This window comes from Dipodomys merriami, unplaced genomic scaffold (genome assembly GCF_024711535.1).
Source record: "Dipodomys merriami isolate MVZ:Mamm:240054 unplaced genomic scaffold, mDipMer1.0.p SCAF_673, whole genome shotgun sequence".
NCBI classification, from domain to species: domain Eukaryota; kingdom Metazoa; phylum Chordata; class Mammalia; order Rodentia; family Heteromyidae; genus Dipodomys; species Dipodomys merriami.
In genome coordinates, this window is record NW_027206261.1 from 304828 (window position 1) to 329204 (window position 24377).

The window sequence follows — 24377 nt, forward strand, 5'->3', positions numbered from 1 at the left end:
ACACACACAATATAGGATCAAATTTCATAATACTAGAAACAATGAGGTAGCCTAAAAGTAAACAGTTATAAGAATTCACAAATCTCAATTTTACCAACCCTCTTAGGACATGCTATTAAATTGGGTCCTCAAGAGTCTTACTTCAGCAATATGAACTCAGAATAAATTAGTGAAGGAGAGATTACAAAATACCTAATATCAGCAATAGCCAATCTAGAATTGTTTATGTAAGCAAAACTACTTTACAAGATGAGAGAAATAGTTTCCCTTGCTAGCTGTGAGGAATTAGGTAGAGTATTATCCTGTATGGATACGAAAATCTTCAGATATTTATTTCCCTCCTATAAATGATACAATTATAACTTATACATGTACTCCCATACTCTAAATACCAAATACGATTTAAATGCTAAAACAGGTGTAATACTGTATTGTTAGGGAATAAAGACAAGAAAAAAGTCTGTACATGTTCAATAGGGACACTATTTTCAATCCACAATTGGTTTTAAGTTGATTGTATTTTTAGAGCCAAAGAAACTAACAGTGTTTAACTATCAAGAAATCTCACTGAAAAAAGTTCCAAGAATAAATGTAAAAAGAAGGAAAATAATTGAAATGTGTATAAATCTAAGCAAAGGTAGTATGAATAAAGTACAATTTATAATGTAATAAAAGAATAGGATAAATGTACACATCTACAGCATGTAACCGGCAAGTAGGATGACTGGCAATAAGGACATCTAGGATTCCTTTTACTTTTAATACCAGTACTTGGGCTTGAATTCAGGGCACAGACACAAGTCCTGTAGCTTTTTCACTCAAACTTGGTATTCTACCAATTGTACCACAGCTTCACTTCCGGCTTTTTTATAGTTAATTGGAAATGAGTCTCATGAACTTCCTCCCTATGCTGGCTTAGAAATGCAATCCTCAGATTTCAAACTCTTATGTGTGTGAGCCATTGGTGCCTAGCTGAGTCCTTTTTTTTTTTATTGCTCTTCAGGAAGGGAAAGAAATATACCTTAGCTTCAGATTTGATAAAGAACAAAACTTCAGAGAATAGAAAGTATAGAAACAAGTATAGAAACAACAACAACAAAAAGCACACAGCTTAAGTCAATCTTAAAAACAACAATGGGAGCACAAGAATGGAGGGAAGAAGGGTGAGAAAATGCAGTCATCATATTCAATTTAGGTTATATAAAAATTAAAATGATGGTTGTGTGCCTGTGTTCATGCCTGTAATTCAGCCACTCAGGGAGGCTGAGATCTCAGGATTGTGGTTTGAAGCCAGCCTGGCCAGAAAAATCCCTGTGAGAGTCTTATCTCCAATTAACCACTCAAAAATTGAACGTGGAGCTGTGGCTCAACTGGTAAGAGTGCTAGTCTTGAGCAAAAGAGACTCAGAGACAGCTCCCAGGCACTGAGTTCAAGCCCCACAATCGACATAAACAAACAAACAAACAAACAAACAAACAAACAAACAAACGTTACTTGAGGATAGGGATAAGAGAAGAAAAATGGGGGGGGGGGGAGAATGATGGAAGGGGTGACATTGATCAAGATATACTGTACTTATAACCTGACTTATGATACATGGTACAGCCAATCTTTAGGGAAGCATATATATTAAACGAGAAGTGGCATGACAAATTAATGCCTATACTGAAAACGATTCTCTATAATGAAAAATAGGGAGGTTCTACCTTTAAGTTATACTAAAAGAATGTGTTCCAAATTGTAAAGTAACCACAAGAAAAAGTTAACTGAAATACTAATAAGTGAAAAAATATGGAATCCCAAAGATGTTCAATAAAAACTAGAGAAGGCAAAAAAGAGATTACAAGATCAATTCCTTGAAAGACAAACTACCAAAAAGTCATACAAGAAGAGGAAATGGCACTGTGGCTCAAGTAGTAGAGTGCTTGCCTTCAGCTGAAGATCTCCAGGACAGCACACAGGCCCAGAGTTCAAGCCCCATGACCGACCAAAAAGAAAAAAAAAAAAAAGAAGAAACAGACCACATGATTAAGTCTGCTATCTATTAATAAACTGAATGAATAACAACCTTCCAAATATAAAGCATCAGGACCACATGGATTCCCTAACAAATAACTACTCAACATTGAAGGAAGAAATTATATTATTTCTCCACAATCTCTTGTAGAAAATAGAAGCAGAGGGAATACTTACTAACTCATTCTGTGAGGCCAGCATTACCCTAATAAAAAAACAAATAAAGACATTACAAGCAAGGAATACTATAGACCATTATCTCTCATGAAAATACATGCACAAATACTTGAAAAAGTATCAAGATGAATCAAACAATGTATATAAAGAATAATACAGAATGGCCAAGTGAGATTCATCCAAAATATGCAAGACTAAGCTAACATTTGAAAATTAATGATGAATCCATTACATCATAGGCTAAAGAAGAAACTTCAGGTAATCATCTATAGATGCAGAAAAAGTACTAATAACAAGACAATATCCACTTATAGTTAGAAACACTCCATAGCTTGGGAACAGCAAAGAATTCAATTTGATAAACAACACTGATTTTTTTAAAAAACAAAAACAAAAAAAAATAAGACCAAAGTCCCTTTGCAGTAAGACTGAGTGCAAAGCAAATTCCTATCCAAAAATTGTAGAAGAGGTAATTGACAGTGCAATACGATAAGCAAAGAAGATATAAAGAGAGAAGGAAATTAAAACTTTGTTAGCAGATGATATGAACATTCCAATGAATCAAAAAAAACACAAATTAACAAATGATCATACCAATATGAGTATAGACTAAGATACAAAAAACAATTCCTTTTCAATATCGTTAATATTAGCACCAGATAAATAAAATTCTTAAACATAAACCTAACAAAATATGTAGATCTTCATGAAGAAAAGTACTAAATTCTGATAAAGAAAATAGAGATTTAGGGCTGGGAAAGTGGCTCAGTGGTAGAGTGCTTGCCTTGCATGCATGAGGCCCTAGGTTTGATTCCTCAGCACGACATAAGCAAAAAAAAAAAAAAAAAAAAGCTGGAAGTGGTGCTGTGGTTCAAGTGGTAGAGCACTAGCCTTGAGCTGAAGAACTGAGGGACAGCGCCCAGGCCCAAAGTACAGGCTCCACGACCGGCAAAAAAAAAAAAAAAAAAAATAGAGATTTAAATAAATGGTGTTGGTGTTGTTCCCTGTTCATTCATGATATATGAAACTCAATACTGTCACGGTATCAGTTCTTTAATCTATACATTCAACTAGTTGCACCAAGTTACTTTATGGCTAGAGGCAAAATGATTAAGTTTACACAAAATTTTATATGGAAAGACTGATGGCCAAGAAAACAATGCAGAAACCAAAGCTGGAGAACTGACACTACTTATATTCAAAACTTACTATCAAGACAGTGTGGTAATGGAACAGGATAAGGCACTTAGAAACAGATCCACTCAAATACAACTGACTTTCAATATAGGAGCAAAGACAACTTAATGAAGAATAGTTTGTCATTTCTCCCCAAAGAGTCCAGAATATACAAAACAAAACAACGCCCATGCCCAAATTTAGACAAATCCTGTGCTTATTATGAATACTGACTAAAAATAGATCACAGACTTAAAAGGAATATGTAAAACTTAAGATTCTTACAGGTTATCTTAGGTTTGAAGACAGAGATTTTAGATGGAATACCAAAATCAGCATGATGATGAAAAAGAAGCTGATCCTAAAAAGAAGCTATATCACTAAAATCAAAAGCTTCTGCTATGAATGACACTGTCAAGAAAATGAAAAGACAGACTACAGAAAGAAAAAAAGTCTGTACAACATACTTTATTTGATAAAGGAATACTATACAGAATTTAAGAGGAATTCTTAAAATATGACAGTAAGAAATCAAGTAAGCAGTTCAAACATCGACCAAAGACCTGAATAAACATCTCAAGAGAAGATATGCAGATGGATGGAAATAATGTAAGTCACCTGGGAGATGTAAATTAAAATAATGGGCTACTATATTCAGTATATACCTATAAGAATGGCTGAAATCTAAACCATCTGATGGCTCCAAATTTACTGAAGGAACAATACAAAATGGGGTACAATCATTTGGAATACAGTTTGGAAGTGGGGTCTTAGTTTTCTTTTAAAATGATCCATGCCCTGTCTATATGACCAAAGTAGCAATTGTGCTCCTTTGTATTTTCCTAAACGACCTGAAAACTTATGTACACACAAAATATGTCTAAGAAAGCTAGCAACTATTTATTTAATAGGTGCCCAAACAGAAATATGAATAAACAACTGATATATCCTTAAAATGGAATATTTTTGGTAGACACAAAAATGTAAATGACTATAGTCTAAAAACTTCATTACATATATTTTGTTTGAGGCACATTCTCAATTAGTTACTATTAATGCTTTTGAGACCTAATCAATTCATTTATAAAATTAAAATAATCAGTGCCTGGTTAATATACAAGGTTACTGTAAGATCAAATTGTATACTATTCCTACCAGCATTAGAAAAACTATCAAGGTTTACAGAAATCTATAGCATTATACATCACAAAATAGAGTCTTATTAGCATCAATGATTTCTATAGATACTATTAGTAATCTATCTGTTCAATGAAAGAAATAAAGAATTCTAAACAGCTAGAAAATACAAAGTCAAAACCCATCTAAAGCACTGGTTATTCTTTTTAATGAAGTATTTTCTATTCTCAACTTTGATAGAGAAAATCTTTCTGTCAGACAAAAATCTCTTCAGCAGGGAATCTCAATCTACAAAGCAAAAGAAATTCCTTATCTTTTTTCAACCCATTTTACTTAAATCTTTCCCCAGCTTGAAAGTTCCTAGAATATGTACTTTAAAGCATGGGAAACAGCTAGAAAACTAGACACTGAGCTTGTGAGGACCCAACACATCGCATCATTTTAGAACACCATGAAAGGCACTGTGGTGAAGTTAGGTGCTGGGTAAAGCAGTCTCTATACTACAGTACAGTACGTAGACCTCGCCTTAGTTCACCGACAAGTCCATCCCTGAGTTTCTTCATCCTTAAAACAGAAAGTAATATTATTGTACTTTTAAAGGTATTGTAAAAGTAAACGTGTGTGTGTGTGCATGTGTGTGTATACACATTATTACGTATTATGGGTAGAGCTGAGGACCAGTGAGAAGCATAACTTGTCAGGAAAAAGATAACCTGACAAAATCACATAACAGCCTGCTGTACTGATGAACAGGGACTGGTTCATACATTATATTACACATACATTATATTAATTTATAAAATTCAAATCACTTACAATTTATTGTGTCTGTATTTGCCAGAAACTATACTGAAGTATAAGCAAGTTAATAGCAAATAGTATTCAAAGTAAAAATAAGAAAATATTAATATCATTACTGTTCTTGACAAAAAATAAGTAAAAACAATTTAATTAAGTGAACAAATTAATCCGATAAATCTGACCAAAGCTTTTAAAATTCAATAATTTCAGGTGCATGTACCTCTATGTGCTAATGTAACATATAAATAAAACTGACTGGGAAGGGAGGTGAAGGGTAAACAAAGGAGGAGGCTGCAATGCTTGGTAAGAAATGTATGCATTATCCTGCCCATGTAATTGTAACCCCTCTGTACAGTATGTTCTCAAATAAAATAAAATTAAATTAAAAAAAACCCTGAAAATAGCACCAACTAAAATCATTTTGTTATGACAGGCTCAACACTAAACAGATGATTCATAGTTTGGGAAATTTTACAAATTGACTGCTGGCTTAAAGTATATATCTGGCCTTACTTAACTCATCTACAATTATAGTTAAAAATGAAATTGGCATTTCAAAGAAAAAATACAATCCTGAATTACCACAGAAAGAACAGCTGACAATACCTTTTATAATAAATAATTCATACAATACTTATACTGAAAATGACTAGAATCCTTAAAATTAATTCAATTTTCCTTTATTAGAATATGTTTTTAAAGTTTTGTATTAGGATGCATGCTCTAAAACTTCAATAGCCTTAAGAATCCTTAGACTGCATCTTTTCAGAGTTTTTAAATGTTTTAACAGTATCTAGTTTTGGATTTAGTCAATAAAAATTAGTTAACTTATTTTGCTCTATGATTAAGCAAGAAAAAATATGAATGTTTTCTTAAAATTAAGCTTAAAGCATTAAGACAGCAATTAAGATTTGGCATCTTTTGGTGAGAATAAGAAAATGAAAACAATTTTACAAAGCAAAATGATAATACTTTCCTAATTTTCCTTTTGGAGTATATTCAGAATTAACAGAAATAACTAAAAATAACTTCAAGGTATTTTCTGTAATCATATAATTTTGTTTTCCATAAATGTTCTCCAAGCTTATTCTTTCTAATTTTATATGTCATTATGAAGATTAGTATACACAGAAATTGAAATACCTGACTAAAATTTACCAGAGTATATTTATGATTAATTGGTTGGTGTCTTCTCCCTTTTTGCCCATACCAGAGACGAGACATTTCCTTTCCAGGGCAAATTAAGTTACATCAAATCACGTAAGAATTGTTTCAAAAGCATTCTTCCTGTGTTAAAGATAAATTCCCAGCACCAGAACCCCACTACAGTGACAAAACAGTTTGCTAGAGACAAAGATTTGATTGACATGACAGAGAGCTAATCACCAAGCAGAATTCATTGCAAAGGGAGTCCTGAGTGGAGATTGTAAAGCTGGGGAGGGAGGAGAGGATTTCACATGCTTAAGTTTGGTTGCACTGTACTCAAATATGCAAAAAAAAAAGGGCTCAAAGTTTAAAGATACAGAGCATATATTTCTAAATACTGGTAAACTAACAAATATACTGAAAGTTTTTTTAAAAAGGGTCACAAAAAAGTAGTCAGTACAATTTCCAGACCATTTCAAATGTCAGAATGATTTCACTCAACACTTTATTTTGTTTATATAATAATAAAATTATTTATTCCTGTTTATCTAAAAGTCATCCTGTACATAATTTTTAAATAGTAAGATATCATTTTAAACTACATTTTCTAGTGTCTACTTTATTTAAAAGATACTTCTATAAGTTACATATGATATACTTTACTAAACAGAAGCACAATGAAAACAACCAGGGAGGTGAACTTTGAAAAGATTAAGTGTAGACTACAGATACACTTGAACTAAATGTAAACGAATATTACCTGGAGCTGAATTTCAATTATAATATCAATATCTGATATTTCTTCCATTTTGAGGAAAGCCTGTCCCTCTATGTTTAGTCTGCTGTGTATTTATGCAAAACCACTTCCTCAAATATGGACAAATTCTTCTAAGCCCTACGTTGTACCCACCCACATTTCCACAGTCCAGTCTGCACAGGCCGGAGTACACATATCCTACAATGAATGAATATGCTCCCTCTCCCCACCTATAACTACTCTCAGCTGACCTTACTAGACACAAATTTAGGTCCTTGCCCACATCTTTCAGAAGCACACTATCAACTATAAAGGCCTTAAAAATCCTCTTAACAGAGGCTGGGAAGGTGGCTCAGTGGTATAATGCTTGCCTTGCATGCATGAGGCCATGGGTTCTATTCCTCAGCATGATATAAGCAGAAAAAGCTGGAAGTAGTGTTGTGGCTCAAGTGGCAAGAGCGTTAGCCTTGAATGAAAGAGCAGAGGGACAGTGCTAGGCCCAGAATTCAGGCCCCAAGACTGACAAAAAAAAAAAAATTCCCTTAACATACACTGAGGATACCTCCAATACTGGAGGTAAACAGTACTCCAATCCTCCCAACAGAAACTCCCCATAATATATCCATCAGCAATATTATATAATTTTGGAGGGGGATGACATAATAAAATCTACCATAATTTCTGCCTACTGTGTGGCTAAGATTATATGCATGAGCAGTACCAGTGCCCAGAAGAACCTTTTTTTTTTTTTTAAATTAGGGCTGGGAAGGTGGCTCAGTGGTAGATGGTAGAATGCTTGCCTTGCATGCATAAGGCCCTGGGTTCAATTCCTCAGCACCACATAAACAGAAAAAGCCAGAAGTGGCACTCTGGCTCAAGTGGTAGAGTGCTCACCTTGAGCAGAAGAGCTCAGGAACAGCACCCAAGCCCAGAATTCAGGCCCATGACCGACAAAATAAATAAATAAATAAATTACTTTATTGTTATTATAGAGGTGATATACAGAGGGGGTTACATTTACATATGTCAGGTAATAAGTACCTTTCCTTTTGTACAGAGGCATCTGTTCTTCATTCTCTCCCATTCCCTCCCTCTCATGAGTCTTTTTGTATAGTTCACTTTCATCGTGTCCAGTGTGCTCCACTGCTGCACTTTTTCACCTTTTTTTTTTTTTATCAGATTCTGTGCCCAAATCCCACCCTCCCCTCCTAGATATACTACATATAAGGTAAAGAATACAGAATCATCAGCAAAAGGAAAAAACACATTAGGGGTCTAACATTTTTAAATGAAAAATATTATATATATATGCCAAAATGAAGTATGTGATATAAAAAAGCACAAAAACTACAATGTATGGCATAGCCTAGCCTATTCTATCGGTCACCTTTTCCACTTCCATTTTTCTGAAATGTACTCTCTATATAGTATTTTTTACAAAAAAGACCTTGATTTTTGCACAAAAAAGAATCCTTTGTGGATTTTGCTGACTAAGGCTAAGACATCAGGAAAAGATTTTTAAAATAACTCAATTATGATTTTATTATTAGTTGTGCTTTAATAATAACAACAATGCTTATTAAAATGAACACAAGAATACTCATTATCTGGTAGTTTAGGAAATAAGGTGTTAACCAGACAATTACAGCCATTTGGAATGATGCCTCTTACAAGTTACAGCAGTACCACAGAGGTTATCTTCTCTGGGACTATGGTAACAATTCTACTTAATGACAAGTATGCAGAGAGAACAGTGCCCACAAGACAATTATCACATAGATTTTAAAAACCAAACTAAGTTATAACATAAAAAGGATTATTTCCTGGAAGAACTGCGATTCTGAACTCAACATCTTCACCTGAGCCACACTGCTAGCCCTCTCTGCTTTAGGTTATTCTTCAGATAGGGTCTCACTTTTTATCTTGGCCAGTCTATGACTGTGATCTTCTTACTTGTCTCCAACACAGCTAGGATTATAGCTGTGAAACAGCAAACACTCATTGCTTGATGAAATGGAATCTCACTCACTTTTTGCCTGAACTAGATTTGAACTACAATCATCCAATCACTGCCTCTGGAGTAAATGGATTACACAAATGAGCCACCTGGGTCAGATGACATACTAGATTATGTGGCATAACATGGCTAGATACTAAATGTATAAATTTAAATAATTAAAATGGAGAGCACTAGAAACAAATCAAACTAAGACTAGGTAAATAGTTTTAAAAACTATCAAAAGCAGAAGACAGATTCTAAAGTGTTTTGAATAATGGTATTGATGTATATGAGTAAGCAGCCAACAAATTTATATTTACATTTAAGTAAATAATGAGGTTTCATTGAGAAAATGTAAGTAATATCAAATGTCTAAAAGGTAACACATTGTCTCAGAAACTAAAAATTGAACAGAACATACCTTTTTATCCAAGCAAGGGAAAAAAGTAGGTAGTAATCCAAAGCAATTTCTTTTCATATCAGTCATTAAAAAAAAAAAATGGAACACAGGGCTGGAATGTGGCTTAGTGGTAGAGTACTTGCCTAGCATGCATGAAGCTCTGGGTTGAATTCCTCAGTACCACATAAACAGAAAAGGACAGAGGTAGCTCTGTACCTTATGTGGTAGAGTGCTAGCGTTGAGCAAAAGAAGTTCAGGGACAGTGCCCAGGCCCTGAATTCAAGGTCCAGGACTGGCCACAAAAAAAAAAAAAAAAAGGAACACAAAGCTGGGTGCTGGTGGCTCATGCTTGTAATCTTACTACTCAAGAAGCTAAGATCTAAGGAACACCGTGAACATTTTCCCTTAGGTACTGCCTGACATTTTACTAAACTGCAATTAGAATACTTCCTTTTCAAATACACAAAAACAACTTCATTAAAACTGAAAAGTAACTTTTTCATAAACTGCCAAGTCCCATATAAAGCAGTACCCTTGCTATAAACACAGACTTTAATTTGGACAGAAATACTACATAGTATTTTGTGTTTGGTCACTTTTTATATCATACATTACCTTACTTTTCATATCATATATTACCTTTGAGATTTATCTATGTTGTTGCTTGTAACAGCAGATCTTTCATTCTATTTCTAGATTATTTGGAATTTGATTAGCATTCCAAAATTTATCTGTTCTCATGCTGATGAGGGTCCCTTGTAGTTTTAAGCTATTTTAAAGCTGATTCAAAGATTTATAATGTTAATTTAAGTATAAAAGACCTCATAAAAATGAAAAGTGTATGTAATACACAAAAGAACTTAGACATATTCAAAATCAGGACCACATTTTAAACAAAGACAAAACATGTATATGTTCAATCATTATACATGTTAAGTACATGCATGATAACATCATATCACATAAACAATCACAAACTAACCAAATGAACAACAGAATTTGCATTTATTATCACATTTTAGCATCTGCTCTATATTTTGTAATATATTAAAAAAAGATTAGGCAACAACCACCAAAAGATAGTGTCACCACATCAAGCTTTCAAGACAAAGCACATAAAATGAGATAATCTAATCTTAAAAGATTCATCTAAAAAGGGTTACAAAAAGCTTATTAGTACTGTCTATTTAAGCAAGTTCATTAAGTATAAACACATAAAATTTTATTGCATTATAAAATTAGCATCACCTTATTTCCCTAACATTATTATTACTAAACTCAAGTCAAGATGATGTTTATTAGGTCTGGAACTTGGAAAAGATTGCTAATTTGCCTTCATGTGTTAAATAGCTGCTGTACCTCTTGCAAGCAAAAGATAAAATTAAACTAAATCAAATCTGAAATACGTACTATAAAAAATAGTATCATTTCCTTTCCATCATAGCAGACTTTACTAAGCTAAATAAATACAAACAAGTAGGCATTTTATTTCTGATTGACTGCTTTTCTAGTATTTAAAGCAAAAGTAGCAAAGTATCAAAGTTACAGCCAAGGGGCTGGGAAGGTAGCTCAGCGGTAGAGTACATGCCTTGCAAAGTTACAGCCAAGGTTCATCCAATAAACACATATGTACAAGGACAGTGAACCCTGAACTTCCAAAAATTTATTTCATGCGAAGATCACTGGAAGTGTAGGCTATTATAAAAGAAAAACATTGAGTGAAATGTTTTCATTTTTCTCCTTACCTCCCATTCTCTGGCTGTTGCTTGACTAGTAGAGTCTTCATTTGTTTCAGACTCCTCCATCTTTTTTACTACAATGAATCCAGGTTCTCTGGTATACTCGCCAGTATCTTCGGCATAGATTTCTGGACTCCACTGAATGAAGAAGGCATACAAGTGGTCTGTCCTGTTAGAACAAAGGACTTTTAATAGATCTAGCATTTATGTCACCAGATAGAATTATATAGTTACATTAGTAAAATATCTTGATAAAGTTAGACTTTTAAAACATATATATAAAGATAAAAGCCCACCATCAGCAAGGTATTAACTTAAAAATCTATTTGGCTCCGATTCTGTCAGGTTGTTTTAAAAAAAATTAAGATTTTCCTTGACATGCCCTTAATGATGGGAAAACAAATTGGCCCATAACTTTGGCTTAATCTAGTGATCAAAATACAAGTAAACAACTAGTACTTCAGTAGACACTGCACAGCATTTTACCAAACTGATAGAAATTTAGTATACTTAATTTCTTTCTGATATCAGAAAATTATATTGAATTCTTAGTTTAGGTACAGATGATCTTTTATAATCTTATTCTCTTTATCCATGTTTGCAATCATTGTTGCATCTCTGATAAACATTATTTAAACGGAAAGCATACATTTAAAATTCAACTATTATGAATAATTATTATAAAACCTTCATCTAACATGACACAGTAATGGTTCTAAAAATGATATATCCAAACAAATGGCTTATTACTCATGAAGGGTAGTGAAGGGTATTAAAATATTGTTTGTTCTTTCAGATAATTTGTCACTATCAACAGCCATTTCTGTGAGTTGTACATGTATGATAAGATTCAGAATCCTAGTAGTTAATTTTTAAATAATAAGTAGAAAAACTAAACTTTTATATTAGATTTGACTAAATATTGTTATTTTTATTATAGTCACCTTCATGATCGGTGGCAAATTTGTTCTATTCTTTTCAAATGTTGATGAATTAAGCAAATTATACCCTATACTGTTAAAAACGTTTTGTTGAAAGTATTCAAGTTGTTTTGTATATTTTGTAGAAAGAAAAGGAAGAATTTTATCATTGTATCTTTAAAAGCAGTACTATTTAAGCCAACAATATAATGGGTTTTCAAGAGGTACATGAACACAAAATAATTCTAAGGGAATCAACTTTTACATTCTCAACTTTTATGTTTTTGTTCACTCATAATAATTTGTGTAAGGGCTGGGAAGGTGGCTCAGTGGTAGAGCGCTTGCTTTGCATGCCTGAGGCCCTGGGTTCGATTCCTCAGCACCACATAAGCAAAAAGTAAAAAGCCGGAAGTGGCGCTGTGGATCAAGTGGTAGAGCGCTAGCCTTGAGCTAAAGAGCTGAGGGTCAGTGCCCAGGCCCAGAGTTCAGGCCCCAAGACCGGACCAAAATAATAATAATAATTTGTATAAGACCAAGTATCTTGTAAGATCAAGGACCAAGATATCTTTCTGTAAAATGCCTTTTCTATTTTGCAAAATAAGGTAGGCCTTGAAGTATAAACAGCTGCAAGTTGTCCAAGACTGGCATTGAAGTAACAAATAAAATATTAGAAATTAGGGATTTTTTAAAAATTGGTTCTGGTTCTGGGGCTTGAACTTAGGAGTCTGGGTGCTGTACTTGCCTGAGCTTTTTTGTTTTTGCTTAAGGCTAAAACTCTACCACTTGAGCACAGCTTTACTTCTTGTTTTTTGGTGGTTTAATGTTTCCCTGCTAGGGATAGCTTTGAATCAGTATCCTCAGATGTCAGCCTCCTGAGATAGTAGGAACCACTGGCATCCATCCAGCTGGCATCCATCCAGCTGACAATATATCTTTTTCTACACCAGATTTTTTTTTCTATTTCATTCATCTATATTTTTTTCTTTGGCAACGAACTATAAAAATGAGATCTAAAATGAGGTAAGTTAAATATATAAAACATAATTCTTACCACTAGTATTTTGATATACAAAATAATTTTAAGGAATCATAACTATGATTTCAACAATTTTATTTAAAAGTTTTATTTTACCTTTCTTGTGGCACTGCAAACCAATATTCATGCTTTTTATCTCTTTGTGCATACTGTTGCATAGTAGCGCTAGCATGAGATACAAATGTTTTTCTCATTGGCTTTCCAACTCTGAGACATAAGAATTTATGTAATCGATGCCTTCTCTTTTCTTTTAAAAGGGAAGAACCTAGAAATGATATAGAGAAGGCATTTATTCATCTTCATGTATAATGCTTTAAAAATTTAGTTTTATTTTCCAAACTGTAAGCACAGAATAAAAACTCATTTTACTATTATTCGGTAATTAGATTTAAGTAACTTGTACTTTTTTCATGAAAGGTAAAGTAATGGAAACAGGGAGATTAAGCAAACATAATCAAGTTAACTATCTGAAATTATGCCTAAAGATAACAGAAAATGATGAAAAACCTTTTGAAACTTTCAAATTAAATTGGTTTATAAAAACAGCTATGTTTAATAATATATATAACATTTTCTACATATGCTCTCAGTTTTTAATATCAAATAAGCTCACTTAACTTTAAAGATTTTAATATAGATATAAGACAAAACTTCGATGATTTTATGAACATCATATTATACACACACATATATATGATAGTGTGATAAATCATCAGTCTGGATACTTAATTATGTTTGGAGTATCTCTAACTCTTTCAACAAGAGATGTTAAAGTAATTTCGGCATCTGACAATATGGTTGGGGGATCTGGACATTAGCTTGCTAGGGCAGCACTCTGTGGAAGAAACTGTACTTCTAGAGATGGGGGTATAGCCATGGCTTATTTCTGAAAAATACTATGCAAAGTGCATATTACCTAGTCCCAGGATTCCTACCTGGTTAAAAGGCAGACTGCTTGCCATTCTTTCCACAGTTACAGTCTATAGTTTTATATTTGTAATACAGCTTTTATTATATTACAAAGATCAGAAAACTTATTATTTTCCTATATAGAGTATCAAATTCCTTAAAATTAGGTACCTAGTACTAGTTTTACTTCTATTAAAAAATAAACAACAAATAGTACCTACAGAAATACCTACCTAAAAACTGTTTATTCTCCTCTCAGTAGTTTTAATACTCTATAAATCAACTTCCTCAACGTATCTATTTAGTCTACCACATTACATGCTTGAAGAGAATCTATAATTTTATCCTTTTCAAGGGTTTCAAAACAGTAAACGGCAACTATCATATGCAATGACTATCAAATTTCATACCACTTGTTTACATTAAAAATTGTAACAATATGAATTGTTAATAACAATACCTAAATAATATAGATGGCTGCATAAATTATGACTATTAAAAGCACATTTAAAAGTGACTAAGATATAAGAAAATTTTTGTGATCAATTATAAGTGAACAAAGACAAAATAATACATATAGTAAAATGATACATTAAAAATAATCGGTACAGATGTATATAGACATCAAAAATGTGTGAATATAAATGTATATATTACATATATATGTGTGTGCATGTATATCCATATAAATACACATATTTTCAAAAGCTTTTAAGAAAGACAATTAGGTTAACAGTGATTATATCTAGGGGAAAAATTCCTGGTAATTTTTATAAAATGTCTAGAAATTTCCTCCATTTCTTAAATGTTCTTTAATAACCATTCAGCAAAATAAAACAGATTACAGAAGAAATAGTTAATCTTGTATACAGCTTACTTAATGTAGATGTATCCTTTAATATCTAGTTAATATAATCCTTAGATCTTCAGAATAAGCTAGATGATGCAAAGAAAATTTAGTACTTTATAAACTCAACCAAATCTTTATACACATTATAGAAACTAGTACAGCCACTATGGAAAATAATCAAATTCAAAAAATTAAACTGAGCCAGATACCAATGGCTTACACCTGTAATTCTAGCTACTCAGGAGGCTGAGATGTGAGGATCACAGTTTGAAGTTAGCCTGGGCAGGAAATCTGTGATACTTTTATCTCCAATAAACTACTCAGAAAAAGCTGGAAGTGATACTGTGGCTCAAGTAGTTGGGCGCTAGCCTTGAGCAGAGAGGCCAAGTTCAAGCCCTAGGACTGGCAAAATAAATAAACAAAAAAACAAACTGAAGTTACAATATGATCCAGCAATTCTACTTCTGTGTACATACTCAAAAAAACTGAAAGAAGGGAATCCAAACAGGTTAATTGCACAACAATTTTCACAGGAGTATTAGGTAGAGCATCCGAAGTAAACTACAACTATTACGAATCTATTTAGTAGTAGACAGTACTCAAGTGTCCAACAACAAATGAATTTACAAATATGGTATATACATACAATTAAATCCATCACTTTAAAAGGGAGGAAACACTTAACACATGCTCTAAGACAGATGAATGCTGAAGGCATCATGTTAAGTGAACAGGCAAGACAGACAGACAGACAGACAGACAGACAGACAGACAGACAGACAGACAGACAGACAGACACACACACACACACACACACACACACACACAGCCAATTGGATATTCCACTTATATTAAGTACCTAAAGTCAGAGGCAGAAAGTAAAATGGTAGTGGGCAAGCAAGGACTCTAGGAAGAAGAGACAAAAGCATGTTATTATTTAGTAAGTACAATGATCCAGTTTGAAAAGATGGAAAAAGTTCTAGAGATGGGATGTTGGGAATGGCTGCAAAACATTATAAGCATACCTAATGCCACTGAATTATAAACTTCAAAATGGTTAAAGTGGTAAATTTTATCTATACTTTACCATTATTAAAAATATCCAAGATTATAAATTTTATTTCATGAATTTTTATTTTATTTTTTAAATTTTTTTTTGGGTCCGGTCATGGGGCCTGAACTCTGGGCCTGGGCGCGGTCCCTCAGCTCTTCAGCTCAAGGCTAGTGCTCTACCACTTGAGCCACAGCGCCACTTCCGGCTTTTTTCCTTTTGCTTATATGGTGCTGAGGAATCGAACCCAGGGCCTCAGGCATGCAAAGCAACACTCTACCACTGAGCTACCTTCCTAGCCCTCATAAATTTTTAGGACAATAATTTTTTGAATTTTATTTAAAAATGAATTTAAATTTTTCCATTAAAAAAAGGGAATACATACAACTAAAAATCAAGCCAAGCAATCGCATACACTATAAATCAGAAACCAAAAAATGAGTTCTCCAATCAGAAGAAATGATACTGCACCATTTGTAAGGAAATGGAAAAACTTGGGAAAAAAATTCTATTAAGTGAAGCCAAACCCAAAGAAACAGGTTGTATAGTTGCTATCATTTGTGGAAGCTAGAATGTGCCTGTAGATCTAAGTAAACACACTGGATGGTAAAAACAAACATGCAAACAAACACTGGGACAGGATAAATTATACAGATCTCTTCCCACACAGTGAGACAAAACCAGGATATTCTTAGGAGAGGATCACAAACGCACAATACCTATGTGCATCTGATCATATTAAAATAATATATGTTGAAATATACTCCAGGAAATGGAAAAATAATATATATTGAAATATACTCCAGGAAATGGAAACAAGAAATTTTTTTCATGGTGGCTGCTTTTGTTTTCTTTTGACTTGTTTGTTCGTTTATCTGTCTTTGATAGGCTAAGGAGAGGCACAGAGATGGGAGTGATACTCACCAGACATTATGTTGAAAACGAACTATATAACTTGTGGGTGGGGACAGGAAGGAAAAACTGGGAGTGAGGAAAAGGGGACATGGTTCAAAAAAATGTACTCTGACTTACGTAACTGTAACCTCTCTGTACATCACTTTTACAATAACAATAAAAATGTACAAAAAAAGGAAAAAAAGGAAAGGGTAATATGTGCATTGCATTAATAGACAAAAGAATGTAACAAATATTTGCTAACTTGCTAACTTCCCAGAGCTACAGCCTCTCCACCCCTACCCCCACATTTCTGGGGCTTGAACTCTGGGTGTGGGCACTGTCATTGAGTTTTTGAGCTCAAAGCTAGTGTTCTACCACTGGATTCACAGCTCCACTTCCAGCTCTTTTTGTAGGTTAGTGCAGACAGGAGTCTAAGAATTTCCTGCCTGGGCTAGCTTCAAACTGTGATCCTCAGAATCTCAGCCTCCTGAGTAGCTAGGATTAAAGGTGTGAGCCATTGCTGCCCGGCTGCTACTCTTATTTTTAATCCATAATGTGTTCAGCAGAAGTATAGTGTACTAAAAATAACATCATTACTATAATTATCATTAATATGTAACATAAAATACTTATCATTACAAGCTAAGAGGAAATGGGAAGAATGAAAGGTATCACAGACTGGGTATACTTTCAGAACAAACTTTAAGAGAATGCAATGTGTCAAGAGGTGGTCACCCTCAGATTGCAATGCTTTACCGACAGCCTTGCCAGAGCTGGCACGACAGATATGTGCTACAACCCTTGGCATATTTATAGACGGTTGGGTCTTACTAATTTTTGCTCCAACTGGCTTTGAACTATATCTCTCTGATTTCTACCTTGAGTAGTTGGTTTTACGAACATAAGCTACCATCCCCATCCCCATTTACCTAAAGTTAACTCCAAAGCTAGGTTTCTATGTGATACTCTAAATACTCTGTTAAATAATAAATCAAGAAGGCAGATGGTGTGAAATATAAGACATATAGATATTTAAATACTTTCACTTTTTATTAAATTGGGAACACTGGAAGTGTCTAGATTTATGAACTGTCTACTCATGGAAGGGTTTCCTCAGGAACACTTTTTCAATGTGTCTGAAAACTTTAGTTTCCAATGTGTGTTTTAGTATTTCATAGAAAACAGAAATGGCAAACCATTCAAAACACAAAATAAATAAAAAGAATGCTTAAACATTTCAGAAAGATGTTCTACTATGTGTACATACATTTGTGGGATAAGAAAACAGCAAATGCATCCTGTACTGCCGGAATAACATCAGTTCAGGCTAGGCTAAGATTCAGCAGCTTTTGCAGCAGTAAGGGAAAAGGAAGATAAACATAATGAAATGGACTCTTTAACACTTACCATCTACATGTCCATCTGCAGAGGCAATTTTATGCTTAACTTCTTTTTGTGACACCTGTTGAATATTTTCCCTTTGCTGTTTAGTTTGTTGCATACTATGACTTTTCCAGAGTTTGCGTAACTCTTCTACCTCTGTCTCTGAGTCCTGTTTTTGCTCTTTTCCTTGTTTGCCTTTGTTAACAGTTTGCTTTTGATTAAATTCTGTGGTTTCTCCACAAATTATATTTTCTTTTCCACCTTCCTCTTGGTGTAATGAATTCTCAGGATGGAAAGAATCCCGGCCTGCGTGATCTTTTATACTTGTTCTTTGTTCTTTTCGGTCTGATGCTTCCCGAATATTATCTGTATCCTCATCTTCCTTAGTGGTCATTTCAAGATTACTTAAATCAGTATCATGACATAAAGCCCCAACTTCATTTGTAGAATATCCAACATTGGATTTTAAGTGACCAGGAGTACTAGTTGACACTGATTTGGCTCTCAAACATTCTCCTTCAGTCTGATTGACAGTTTGCACAGATTCTGAAGACGCACCAGATGACTTATCTTGTCGCAGCTCATCTGAAGAGATCAGCTCCTCTCGTATAGGTGAGAGTTCTGATTCTGTGAACACATCTTCAGAGAGAGACTCCTCAGTGCTCCTTGGAGCAGTGCTGGCACTATCATTACCTGCATCACGGACTCTTGAGTCTGTTTCCTCGGTATTCATTCCTGCCATTTTCTTTGAATGGCAGAAATCCCTTCCTGATAACTGATCTATTTCTCTGTTATCAAACAAAATAAAAAATGATTAGACCTTAAATATTACAGTATTTTATTTTTCATGAACTAAATATTACATTAATATCACTGAAGTAATTTTTTAGGATGAAAAAGTACAAATCTTAACAGGATATAAAAATTTATTCATGAATAAATATTTAATCATGTCAATTACTTTTCAGGAAACATAAATGTAAGGTTTCCTTGTCAGTAACCTTGTATAATTTTAATCTAAAATTTACTCATTCATGGAACAGAGAAAATAAGCATACAGAAAGTTACAATTAAAAGTTTAAATCTTTAAGAATATAATGATTTATTTTATATATATAGGCTATGCTTATTTATATTCAAATAGAAATTAAACAAAAATATATGATTCTAATTCAAGGCTTATAACCAACCAGAATGGAACACAAGCAAACATATTTACAGGAAATGTCCAGGCTAATAGGAACCCATTATTTTGTTGTTGTTTTTGGTCAGTCATAGGGCTTGAACTCAGGGCCTGGGCACTGTCTCTGAGCTCAAGGCTAGCACTCTACCTCTTTGCACCACAATGCCACTTCCAGTTTTTGAATGGCTAATTAGAGATAAAAGTCGCACAGACTTTCCTTCACAGGCTGGTTTCAAACCAGGATCCTAAGATCTCAGTCTCTTGAGTAGCTAGGATTGAAGGTATGAATGCCCAGAGCCCCGCTTAATAGGAACTCTTAACAGTTCTAACAAAACTTGCTTAGGTAAAGCATTTAAATGTCAGATAAATGAATGGTTCATAATTTAATCCAGACTTCAACTGTTACGGACATTTATTTAGGGACATATTAACGTTTAAAAGTGACAGTTTATAGTTTAAATTCTGGAAAGAACTTACTTATCAATGCTATTAATTTAGAATGATGATTTTAAGTGTTTTTTTGAAAATAGAAATTGTATAAATGCAGTGGAAAATAGTATTTATGCACATAAAGAATAATTTGTAAAAATAAGATGAAAAGTTGAAAGTCAATTTTTTTCTTGTTTGACTTTCTTACTTTTTTTAAGTTTTCTGTAACAAGAATGCATACTTTTTTTTACTAGGAGGTATAAAATTGATTTAAGTATCAATTAGTTAGAGTCCAGTTCCTATCTCTGCTACCTTTGTACTGGATTCATCTTTTAGGAAAAGCAAGCATTTAATTTGTTATTTCACATGCAATAGTGTCACCTACTGGTGATTAACTCAAACTACATCCGGAGTTCTTGGACTTAGGCAGTTTTGAGAATTTTTTTACATTTAAATGGAACTTTAAGACTTCTGTAAGAGATAAAGATTACAAACCAAATAGGATATATTAAAAAGTGCTACCTATATGAGAGCTAATATGCTCAAAGGTTATTTATGCCAATGATAATGCTCACTGAAATCAACTTCCTAAGTAGTATAAGGAGAAAGTCATATCTTTAAACTCCCTTTTACCACACATGACATTATTTGAGAAAAACATCTACTTTATTTATCTGATTTAGTACAAAAATGTTTTTTTAATATATAAGACAAATAATCCTTAAGGATTATTTTGGAGGCACAGAACATATATTTGAATAAAATGCATAACCTATTCAGGTGAGACTCTAAATGATAAAATAGATATTTGAAAGGGAAGAAACACTAGAACATACATGTGGAATAGTTCCTGATTGTTCACAACAGAAGAATCCAAATATCATAACAAAAATGGTAAAGCAGGGCAGCAGAAGCTCACTAGTGAATGACTACATACTCATATACACCTGCCTCATCAATCTACCTATTCTCAATAATCTTCACTATGCAATTCATGTAATGTTCTTCCTTACTCCTTTGTAAATTACTTAGCCCATGGGCTAATTTTAAAACAGCCAATCCAACCCCGGGCCAGTGGCTCACACCTGTAATCTTAGCTACTCAGGAGGCTGAGATCTGAGAATCACAGTTCAAAGGCAGCCTGGGCAGGAAAGTCTGTGAGACTCTTATCTCCAATTAACCACCAGAAAACCGGAAGTGGCACTTTGGTTCAAGTGGTAGGTAGACAACTCGCCTTGAGCTGAAGAGCTGAGAGACAGTGCCTAGGCCCAGAGTTCAAGCCCCACAACCAACAAACAACAACAAAAACGCCAATCCCATCCTTATGAGTAAACATAGTGAACTATCAATATCAGTTAAAGTTAATACAGTTTTTAACTACTGCCAAAGTCATTAATGGAAGGTAAGGAAACTTTTCTATTACACATAAATCTTCTTTTACACTCTCGTCCTTCACAACATACTCCATTCTTTGTATACTACATCTTTTTCCCCCATGTATTTTTCATTGTTTTCTCCATTTATTTTCCTTCTGTTTCTATCTGTCCACTAATTAACTGGTCAAGTGTAAACCTTTCAAAGAATGTAACTAATCTGTATTATTATATAAATCAGTATAATGCAAGGCTAACTTTTCCTATTATTGCAACTGTTTTATGTTATCTGCATACTTTTCTAGAGGAGAGGATGAATGCAAATATATAAATCACCAAATAAATAATGTTGTTCCTCTATAACAATGCTAAGCCTCAGGCATTTTTGTGCAAGGTCTGAAAACTACCTCTGATAATTATCTAAATAATAATAAATAAATTAAATAAGTTGTACAGGCTACTTTTCAAATATCTAACAAAAAAACCCAAATGTTTAATAGCTCCTAAAATGAAAAGTAGTTATACTAAAACTAGTAACAAGGATTAGGTTAGGGTCAACTATCTAGATGGAAAATAATTGCACAGGAATATAAGTATCATTCTTACACGGGTAAGGATTCCTTTATTTTGCTATCGAAAATTTCTTTGTACATTGCAGCTGACATCACCTCTTCCATTGGACACATAATACCATAATCTTCACAGCCATTCTCTTGAACCAAAGGGTCACTTTTATGTGGATCAAACATTATATTATTTGGTGTAACTAAAAGCACACCACTGACTGTTCCCTAAAATTAGAAAAGAAAGTCACATTTAATCCTCAAATTTCAATTTCAAAAAAGATTCTAGCTAATTTTACTACTTTTCTTAGGCAATCTATTTTACTATACTGTGTGTGTGTGTGTGTTTTAAAACTACATCATTCTAATTAAAACAGCCAGTGAAAACTATCAAGTATACTGGGCACTAGTGGCTCACGTCTATATTCTCAGCAAAACATGTCCTTGTCAGAAAAGTCCAAAATAATTTGATGCTCAAGTGTAGAATACCATCTGAGCAAGCAAACTGAGGAAGCATGAGGCCATGAGTTCAAACCCCCGTACCAGCAAAATAACAATAACAATGAAAATCCAAACAATAAGTAGTTAAAATTTGCAAGCCCAGGATAATAACATACTATATCATAAGGAATCTACAGTAAAGCAAAAATGCGAAGTCCTGCATGGCATGAGCCCATATTTTACATGAATGTGCATACTTCTTCCTGTTTCTTCCTCATGACAGGTAGCAAATACAATTTTACATATACAATATAGAATCTATTAAATTAGACTCAGAAGAGAGAAAATTGGTAGGAAAAGAGATTAATTTAATTATTATAACCATTATCAAGAACACATATAACATATCAAAACTAAGATTTACACAGTAAGCAAAGAGAGGGAAAATAAGAAACCAAGTTTGTACTTACAAATGAAAAGTACAATGACTGAAATGAAAAGTATTCTAGATATAACTGATAGATTATACGTGGTAGGAAAAAGTGATTTTTTAAGACTGCAGCAACTGGAATATCTAAAATGGAAAGAGAATCAAGAACTATAAATTGTGAGATGTTAAGCAGCCAAAAATATGCTCCAAGTTTTCAAAGGTAGAAGGGATAAGAGAAAAAAATAGTTTAAGAAATATGGCCAAATGTTTCCAAATCTGATGTAAGATATAAACTCTTACAACTAAGAAGCTGAAAAAACCCAAACACAATTTACTTTTCTCAAACAAAGATAAGTAAACATTACTTTTCTTTTAAGGAAATTTTGTTTGGGGCAATCATTAGTCCCTATTTTTTTTGTTTTTGTATTGGCCTTTATCCCTAAAGAAGCTATTATGTGTTTTCTTCTTGAATGCTGTTAGGACTTTTTTTAAAAAAAAACAAAACAAAACAAAGTAATGTGGATGTGAGTTTTCCCAATAAAGCAATATTTCTAACCCCTTCCCAAATCATGGCACATTAGAATAAAATGGTTCAAAATTAGTGAAAAATACAACATTTTAGATATAATAAAAGAAATGTTTTTACAAACCAAACCAAACACGTTTCTCTTTAGAACAATGCAAATCAGAAAAGAGTAGTCTTTATAATGTTTTATAAAGAGAAAGAAAACTTTGCTAACTGAAAACTGTGTCTATAGCTACATTAACTTTCAAAAATAAAGAAAATGGCAAAGAAGTTATATAAAAATATTTGCTCATGGGAAGATGTTCATCACATGTCTTCAGGCAATTTCTAATTAAAACAATGAAAATACTGCTATAGAACTATTAGAATGGCTAAAATCTAACTTACTGCAACAAGATGTGTAACAAAAGGAATTCCCACTGCTCAAAGGACACAAAACAGTATAAGCCCTTTGGAAGACCATCTGGAGTTTCTTATTAAGTTAAAAATAATGTGAACTTATCATAGGCAGTCATGCTTCTTGATATTTAAACAAGGTGAAAACTTACATGTATACAAATGTTACAAAAATCTGTTTAAAGATTTATCCATCAAGTACCAAAATCCAAAGTGACAAATATGCCTTTTCATAGAGGAAGACGATAAACTGGTATATCCATACAGCAATTAAGATAAATGAGGCACTAAGCCATTTAAGACATGAAGCATTCTTAAACTTAACATGTTGCTAAGTGAAAGAAGCCCATCAGAAATCACACAATTAATACTGTTTGATTTCAACTAGATGATCCTCTGGAAAGAAGTTATATGGTAGAGAGATCATTAGTAACCACAGACTCAGAAAGATAAAAGGAAAAAAGGATAAAGAGAGGCTCATAGCAATTTATAAAGCAATGAAATAAATGATTCTACACAATACTAGTAGATGCTATTATGCTTTGTTTAAGCCTGTAGAATATATGACCCAAAATTAAAATTGCAGATTTATCTGAATACTAGCTCATTAATCATGACAAAAATAATAAACACATTGGGAAA

General features: G+C 33.2%; 1 protein-coding gene across 7 annotated transcripts in view; it reads right to left on the reverse strand.

The window, feature by feature from the left end:
* Window positions 1–24377, reverse strand: part of LOC138815856 (oxidation resistance protein 1) — a 240482-nt gene that overhangs the window by 17142 nt on the left and 198963 nt on the right. For all 7 annotated transcript variants that reach the window (XM_070005234.1, XM_070005236.1, XM_070005233.1 and 4 more), the window contains 4 exons: window positions 21986–22170; window positions 18419–19182; window positions 13401–13569; window positions 11355–11517 (listed from right to left, as the gene is read on the reverse strand). In XM_070005234.1, coding sequence (XP_069861335.1) covers window positions 11355–11517; window positions 13401–13569; window positions 18419–19182; window positions 21986–22170 — 1281 coding nt within the window. The remainder of the gene's footprint in view (window positions 1–11354; window positions 11518–13400; window positions 13570–18418; window positions 19183–21985; window positions 22171–24377) is intronic.